This window comes from Hordeum vulgare, chromosome 6H (assembly GCF_904849725.1).
Source record: "Hordeum vulgare subsp. vulgare chromosome 6H, MorexV3_pseudomolecules_assembly, whole genome shotgun sequence".
Lineage (NCBI taxonomy): Eukaryota > Viridiplantae > Streptophyta > Magnoliopsida > Poales > Poaceae > Hordeum > Hordeum vulgare.
The window spans coordinates 553,761,903-553,770,021 of record NC_058523.1 but is presented as its reverse complement, the minus strand read 5'-3'; the positions used below and the strand labels follow the sequence as shown (position 1 = coordinate 553,770,021).

General features: G+C 46.8%; 1 protein-coding gene across 1 annotated transcript; it reads left to right on the top strand.

Moving 5' to 3' along the window:
• The first annotated feature begins 255 nt into the window (after positions 1 to 255).
• On the top strand, positions 256 to 6,300 carry LOC123402738 (actin-related protein 2/3 complex subunit 1B-like). The gene is made up of 15 exons (XM_045096692.1): positions 256 to 512; positions 1,506 to 1,591; positions 1,740 to 1,816; positions 1,921 to 2,015; positions 2,284 to 2,353; positions 2,549 to 2,618; positions 2,997 to 3,070; positions 3,182 to 3,224; positions 3,658 to 3,739; positions 4,305 to 4,393; positions 4,483 to 4,568; positions 4,904 to 4,964; positions 5,625 to 5,731; positions 5,824 to 5,882; positions 5,963 to 6,300. Exons 1-15 carry the CDS (start codon positions 443 to 445, stop codon positions 6,019 to 6,021), a joined length of 1,128 nt encoding a protein of 375 aa, XP_044952627.1. The 5' UTR covers positions 256 to 442; the 3' UTR covers positions 6,022 to 6,300.
• Positions 6,301 to 8,119: the final 1,819 nt, after the last annotated feature.

The following is an 8,119-nucleotide window of genomic DNA, read 5'->3' as shown; positions in this document are numbered from 1 at the left end:
CGAGGTTTCGTTCAGCTTCATTAAAATTTCTGTTTTTTTTGACAAACTTCGAGCAGGTGTCTTCAACCAACCTCTGAATGTAAGTAATCTGCGCGCAACAAAGGTGTCTGGCTAGGCTTGGCACGCTGTTCGTCAACGGGATCCATGGCAGGTGGGACCCGTGGTCGGTGGCGTGGGCCTGGCGGGCCGTCCGTCCGTCCGTGGGCGCGCGTGCTTGCCCATCCTACTCGTAGTGGTGCCGGTGTAGCCTAGTGCAGTGGTGGCAGTGTAGTGGTGGTACCTGCCTGTCTCCCCTCCCCTCTTCCCTTCCTTCGCCTGCAAGGCCAGGCCCCTACCTCCATTGACAATTTCCTCCGCCTCCCCACCCCACCTCCACCCCCAGGCTCGCCTCCGCCGCGCCGCGCCGCGGGGCTCCCGTCCGGCGCCCCACCCCCCTCCCCCGATGGCCGCGCAGGCGATCCACCAGTTCGCCGAGTGCATCACCTGCCACGCCTGGAGCCCCGACCACTCCAGTAACGCCCTCTCCTCCTCCTCCTCGTCCCGCACTCCCCCCACCCCCACGCTCTAGATCTCACGCCCGTTCGATTCGGTCCCCCGTCCGCCGCGCCCGCCCGTCCTAGCGCCGTAGCGCGACCGCGACCCCGCCCGATCGGTAGCCGTAGCCCGTAGGCGTCGAGTCCAGGCCCGATTCCTAGGGTTTCGGCCGAGCTCGCGGATCACCGTCTCCCCAATCATCCCGTGTCGAATGATTATTTATTCCGAGGAACAGCCAGCCAGTAGGGTGGTCCGCTCGTTTCCCCCCTTTCGCGCGGCTTCGCGATGGCGAGCATAGCATTCCTGTGATTTATGGGCTGTCGGTTGGTGCCAGGTAAATGCCCTGTTGCGGTGCTCTCAGTGATACCATATTCGGCTACACAGGGGGGGCATGGATCAAATTCAATCAGTCGCAGGTGATTTTGGTTTTTCATGTTTGAAACCCACATCATTTTTCGCCGGTGAGCGTTTCGTGATTTGTGGGCTGTCGGTTGGTGCCATCTAGTAGTAAAAATGGCCTGTTACTGTGTTGAGATAGTTATAGGTGGCATGGATGGTGGATCAATCCCAAGTGACTTGGGTTTTCATGTCGGCTGCCTTCTCACAGGTCCGTGAGTGAATTTGGTATTTAGAACGAAATTTGAGAGCTGACCAAATGAAATGGGTGTTTTCTGTTAATTGAACCGACGCGTCTATTGCCTCGCTGTAATTCTGTCGCCTATCATGACCTCATGCGCTCCTGAAAATAGTCTTCAGATATGCCTTTCTGCTACTAGCTAGCTGCTGTGTGTATATTTTGCCCCTTGAATTGTTTATGGGAAAAAACACAGCAGTAGATCACACAATCTGCCTGTAATGACAAAATCTCGTTCGCTGCCTTCTACCGCACAACTGTTGTAATTTAATTTATAAATGCAGGCCTGTTGTCTTCTTATCAGTTAACTTGACTCGGAACCATTTCTCTCTTTCAGTGATTGCCTTTTGTCCAAATACCACAGAAGTACACATTTATAAGTTTTTCACGGACAAGTGGGAGAAACTTCATGTTCTTGCAAAGGTAGATTTCCCTTACTTTCTTTCTTGCATGTGCAATAGTATCTGCACTTGAGCCGTCTCTTTCTTCTCCAGCACATATATCCGTTTGTCAGTTTTTAGTCAGTATGTATTAGATTAGCTTATTTGGTTCTTATTGTTATGTCTTGCAGCATGACCAAATAGTATCTGGAATAGACTGGAGTAGATCTTCCAACAAAATTGTGACGGTTTCACATGATAGAAATTCGTAAGTGTTTGGGCATCATTTCTAATGTTCAAGTAAATAGTGTGTTTGTTAGTCCAAAGAAGATAATTACATTTGTTTCCTTTTATTTCTTTATCGACCCGCAGATATGTTTGGACACAAGAAGGACAAGATTGGGTACCTACGCTCGTTATTCTCAAGCTAAATCGTGCAGCCTTATGTGTCCAGTGGAGCCCAAAAGGTTCTGTCAATAGCCTGCCCTCATACTTCTATTAATTAAACGCATTAGGAGTATTTATTTCACTGTTGAATGATCAGATTCTCCCAGTAGATATGGTTTGCCGTTGTTTATTCCATGCAACCTCTTTTTTGTACTTGTGTTTCTTACTTGGTTATGGACATTTGGCTCCCATGGCAGAACATACATTAACTATTTAGCAACCGACCATCCGTGAAACATATCTAGCTGGATATCCCGCATCCTTTAAATTCCTTTCTACCGTTTGCAGAAAATAAGTTTGCTGTGGGAAGTGGTGCTAAGTCTGTATGCATTTGCTACTACGAACAGGAGAACAACTGGTATTTGTCGCTGCCACTTCAATTAGTCATGTACCTGTTTTGATTAACTTATTTTTTGTTAGTCATGCCCAGTGCACTGATTGCTGAGACTATGATAGTGTTTTCTTCTGTCCATGCAATTATTGAATTTGATGTGTCACTCTCAATTCTCAATACACGTTCTTTAAATTGCTTCTATTTTCTCTTGTTCTACAGGTGGATTAGCAAGGTTATTAGGAAGAAGCATGAATCATCTGTTACTAGTGTTGCATGGCATCCAAACAATGTGAGCATAATATTACGCCTCTCTTTGAAGTAATTCGATTATAATCACCAGTAGGGAAACGTAAGGGGTAATTATTTATGGGGTGCATTTGTTATTGTTGTGTTCTTTATTGATTGGGAGTAGTAAAAAAATCATATGCGGTTTACCCCCTCTATAATGAGAAATGCAACATAAAAGAGTGAAGTAAAGGTGACCTTATCCCACTGTACCCCAGTTAATTTGTTGTGCTGACTGCCACTTATCAGTGGCATCGCATTGGCGCCATAAAGATGATTGGATGACTCATTTGATGTGATTTTATTTGTTCTAGATGTTCAATATCTCTGTATGAATAGTACTGGATGTAATATTGGTTTCTCTGCTTTCATCTTCTTCCAGATACATCTTGCAACAACTTCTACAGATGGTAAATGCAGAGTGTTCTCCACGATCATCAAGGGTGTAGATACAAGGTGGACCTTACCATTCTTTTTTCTTTTTGAACTGAAAACATTGCCATTCTTACAGCCATTAGGACATTCCAAATGCTTTAGCTGTCTCATACTTTCTCTCTATCTGATCAGGGGACCACAAGCAGGCGCCTCTATGGATTGGAAATTTGGAGAGGTATCTGCTATTAGTCATTGATCCGTTAGTTGATAATATGCTGTTCCTTCCCTGTAATACACATCACATGTGCCAAATCTGCTTGCCGATTTCTATATTGGTCTTGTAGACTAATGACATGTAATTGAACGTCCATGGCTTTCATCAATAGTAACCAAGTTCCATCACACTTATCAACTTTGTTAGCTTTTGCACCCCATCCATGGCTAAAGAATAATAATTTATCTACCGATTCGCATAGCTTGTTTTCAACCATATGGTGAAAATTGTAAGTACTTTCCCAATTCCTTTATTCTTGGAACGCTAAGAATCCAGGATCATAATATGGTTAGAAATGTTCTACAAGACTATGCTTGAAGTGTCTGTTATTAATTGGTGTTCTTTCCTGTCCAACTTGCTGGTCGTGCTTGTAACATCTCCTATTTGGATGCAGCAAATTGCTCAACTTGATCTATCCCCTACATGGGCGTTTGGTGTAAGGTGGTCACCAAGTGGGAAAACATTGGCCTATGCAGGTTTTCCCCCTAGTTTCTTGTTCCTATGTATCACCATTGTATAATCGTGGATGCTTCCTCAGCACCACCACCATGTATCACCATTGTATTATATTTCTCACCCTATTAATATGAAAAGGACACAGTATGGGTTTTCCCTACTGTTTTTTGTCAAAAAAAAGTTTCTTGTTCCTAAGAGTGCCATTAATTTGCATTATTTTTCAGCAGCCATCTATGCGAAGTAACTGATTACCAACTCAACATTATTAATTTATTACTTGCCAAGGGGTTTCATCATCTTATTCTTTTAATACATGACCCTCTTCTGGCGTGGTAGATGAACTTCCAAATTTTTGTTATAGGCCTCTTCATAATTCAGCTTTTCTCCTAATCATTTATAGCCCTGATGAGATTATGATTGGCTTCTTCAAGTTTAATTTGTCCTTTCTCCTAACTGAATTTGGGTTCTCTTGTGAGCCTATTCACTATTGGCCCTTTGATCTATCCATGCAAAGCATCTAAGTATCCGCAGATTCCATGCAAACTTTTGCAGACAGCGAATTGATTCTTGTTGTGTTATTTTCAGGGCACAGTTCCATGATTTATTTTGTTGATGACGTTGAAGGGTCTCCTGCTGCACAAAATTTGGCACTGCGTGATCTGCCTCTCCGTGATGTGGGTCAGCATTTTCCCTTTTGCTATTGTTTAGTTGCATGCGGTGATCTCCACATTTCATTAATTGAGTGAACTCTTCCAAATTTCAGATTCTTTTTGTTTCTGAAAAGATGGCGATTGGTGTTGGATTTGACTGCAATCCTTTGATCTTTGCTGCAGATGAGACTGGACTTTGGTAAGAAAATTGTGCATAGCAACTGTTTTGTTCAGTTAGCTGCATTTTCTCTTCATCCCAGCAGTGTTTTGAAGTGGCCATTGCTTCCTGTAAAAACCATGTGAATTGATAACTTCATCTTGAGGCACCTTCAGCTTGCTAACTCTTATAATCTTGTAGTACCTTTGCAAATTATTCCATTACCCAGTCTTTGACAGATGACACTAATTACAGCTCACGGTTTGTTGGTAGATCTTGACTCTAAAGCTTGATGATACCCAAGTCTTCGGAGTTCTATATCTCTTATGGACATGTCTTCTTTTTTGACAAAATGTATATATATTTGTCTCCTGTAGGAGTTTTGTCAGATATTTGGATGAAAGGAAAGTTACCCCATCAACTTCAAAAGCGTCACAGGTGCTTCTTATGTTTATTATCCCTCTCTGCTGTATGCTGTTTTATGTATTTGCTATTTATTCCTTGTTCATGAGATTGTTGTGTGTGCATCTGTAGAAGGTGTGAAGTTGTGAACTGCTTCCTAAATGGTTGTTAGGTATATGTGACTTGAGGCGTGCATGAGTGTTAGATCTTCTGAGATTATGTAGTCATATAAAGTTGGATTTCCTTTGCATGAACAATCTGATATATGGTCTGTCTACTTATATGTCAAGCACCTCTAGATATTGATAAGGAACAGTAACCTGAGTGAAGTGGGTACACTGCACATGTTTGCTTACTTGCTGGTCTAACTCTTATCATAGCACTCTTCCAACACATCTACGAACAAATGACTCACTACGGTCTATTCAGACAATTGTGGTCTCTGCCTATTGTGATGGAAGTGAATAGTTAGGTTTCTGACGCTTTTGTAAAACTATATACCATGAGTTACTGCTTGTTATAATATAGGATTAACTAATTCATTCATATGGTCTGCTGCAATTTTATGGCAACAGATGCTAACGTTCTAAAAGACTGGGGAAGAAAGAAACATTTCTTATAGCTGACAACTAGAGCCGTGTCAGTATCTTGGTTAAAAGAAGGCAGGAGCTAATGCTAGATGAATATGTTTTGCAGCTCTCGGAGGCGCTTGGTAAGTTGTACGGCCAATCGAGGCAAGGGTCAAGCAGCGACACCGTCGAACCATCGAAGCCTCGCGGCGGCGCTCACGAGAACTGCATAACGTACTTCCCTGCTTCCATCTGTTTCCACCATTTTGCTGTTCCAGTGCCGCCCTTTTGTCTCAGATATGTAATTGTTGTTTCCATATCCTCAGCTGCATCGTGCCGTTGAGAAAAGGGAGCGACAGCATCATCAAACGGTTCAGCACTTCAGGTTGGAAACACACTGAACTGACCTCCATTCCAGTTTTTCTGGCTGACGCCCCCCACTGTGTCTGCCTCTCGTGGATGTAGGGCTGGATGGCAAGATTGTGGTATGGGATTTGGAAAATCACATCACCATTCCAAAATAGACCCTGTGGATGGATGGTGCGCGATTCTGGACGGTGGGTAGGCCTGCAGGTTCTGGAAGATCCAGGTGCCAGGGAAGGTAGATTGCTTATTTTTTGTTGTACCTGTACACAAACAAACCATTCGTTTAGCCAGCTCTTTTAGCGTAGGGGGCCATCACTACTATAAGTTGGCTTTCATATTTTTGGAAACCGGTTCCGTCGTTCTCTCCGAATTTCGTCATCTGTAACACCTGTATAATCCTAGGTAGGATGCAATGCCATAAATTTCCATACCCGCCACCCTGGTGTTTTCGACTTTTCGCGGCATATTAAAACGGGTTGGTGCATTGGATGGTTCTTCTGAGGCACAACGGTTATTTTAGTTGGGACCTGGACACCATCCAATCCATCAAATACCAGATCGATGATGGAAACGGTGGGGAATTATTCTGTGTAATTTAGTACTACTAGACGAGGAGGCAGGCATGAAATGAGGCCGTGCTGCAATGTGGCTTGTGGGTACCGGCTGCCCTCCCCTGTCGCCGATCCCCATGCCCCCCTTTACCCGACTGTTCACAATCATTCGGGACATTCCTTTGCACCAGGCCAGTCGCATTTGATTTGATTTGGCCGTAGATGTTGCCAAGGGCTACTGCTATCATCAAGTACGGTGCAGGTGCTCCCTTTGCTTTGGTCCCAAGGTAACTGTCACCACAGTGCAGGCAAAATCTAGGCGCGCCTCGATCGGCATATATAGTTGCCTTTCCACTGCGCTCCGCTGGCTCGCACGCACGGACGGACGGACGGAACAACGATCCATGTCTCCTTTTTCCCTTTGCAACATCACAGCGAATCGTACTAGTAATATTTTACACGCTACTTAGAGAGTGAGAGCCTTAATGACCTACCAATGCATGCACACATAAGTGATGTACTATAACAATGCAAGTATATCATGTCCAATTGATAACATTAGATGGGGCTGCCGAAGCCGAAGCCCCAGGAGCAGCCGGAGTTGGAGGCGGCGGCGCTGCCCCACCGGCGGACCAGCTCCTTGTACTCCTCCTCCTCGACGATGGCGGCGCCGACCTTGCTCTTCCACGCCTGCTCCGCCCGGGCCAGCTCCGTCTCCGCGTCCCGGATCAGCGTGTCCAGGTCCAGCCCCAGGTCCAGCCCGGCATCCAGGGTCACGCTCAGCCCCTTCTCGATCTCCTTGCTCCGTGCCATCTCCGCCCAGTACTTGTCCTCCAGCATAGCCAGGAACTCCTCCTCCACCTCCTCCACCTCCAGCGACGCCCCCTCCCCGGATGACGACAGCTCCATGAACAGGCACGGCTTCTCGTCCTCCTCCTCTTCGGCGGCCAGCGCCTCCAGCGCCAGCGCCGCCCGCCGCGACCGCGACGACACCGTGCCCTTCTCCATGGTGATGAATCCCTCCTCCTCCTCCATCTCTGCCACCGAGTTCTCGATCGTGATGAACCCGCCCCGCTCCGACCGCAGCGACGTCGCCCGCCGCGGCACCCCCGCCGCCGGCGCCGGCCGGGTCCGGAGGCAGCTCAGGTCCGGCAGGCACGACGCGTACGACGCGCTCTTCCCCTTGTTCTTCCTCTCCCGCGCATGGCCTGCCACGTACGTACCCATCCATCATCCATGTTAAAACGTGCACCGTGTATGTATGCACTTGGTACGTACAATTAAAATGCATGCAAGTGTTCGGCTAAATTAAGTCACATCACATCAACAAGTGATGAGTGAGGAAAGCAGCTAGGGTTTCTTTCTTTACTTCTCCAATGGAGGCTAGAAGCTAGTAGCTAGGTCAATAGAAGATTGCTTAGCACATGCATGCACCCGTTAACGTACCGTTGGCGTCGTTTAGGACTTGTTTAACACATGCATGCACCCGTTAACGTACCGTTGGCGTCGTAGATCTCCTCCTCCATCACCCTGCAGTAGACGCTCACGGTGAGCACGGCGCCGGCGGCCGCCCCGCCGAGCGGGAAGCTGAGCGCCTTGCCGCCGAACTGCGGGTGCGAGCTCTCGGCCGCGGCGGCCTCGGCGAGGTCCACAGGGAACGCGCCGATGTCCCCGCCCCCAGGAACGGAGTCCTCGTCCACGAGCA

What these genes read in the sequence shown, in the direction of transcription:
- LOC123402738 (XM_045096692.1), top strand. Translation starts at nt 443, where the DNA reads ATGGCCGCGCAGGCGATCCACCAGTTCGCCGAGTGCATCACCTGCCAC. An exon ending in ATCAAGGGTGTAGATACAAG is followed by an intron (nt 3,071 to 3,181) that starts GTGGACCTTACC and finishes CTATCTGATCAG; the next exon opens with GGGACCACAAGCAGGCGCCT. An exon ending in CAACTTCAAAAGCGTCACAG is followed by an intron (nt 4,965 to 5,624) that starts GTGCTTCTTATG and finishes TATGTTTTGCAG; the next exon opens with CTCTCGGAGGCGCTTGGTAA.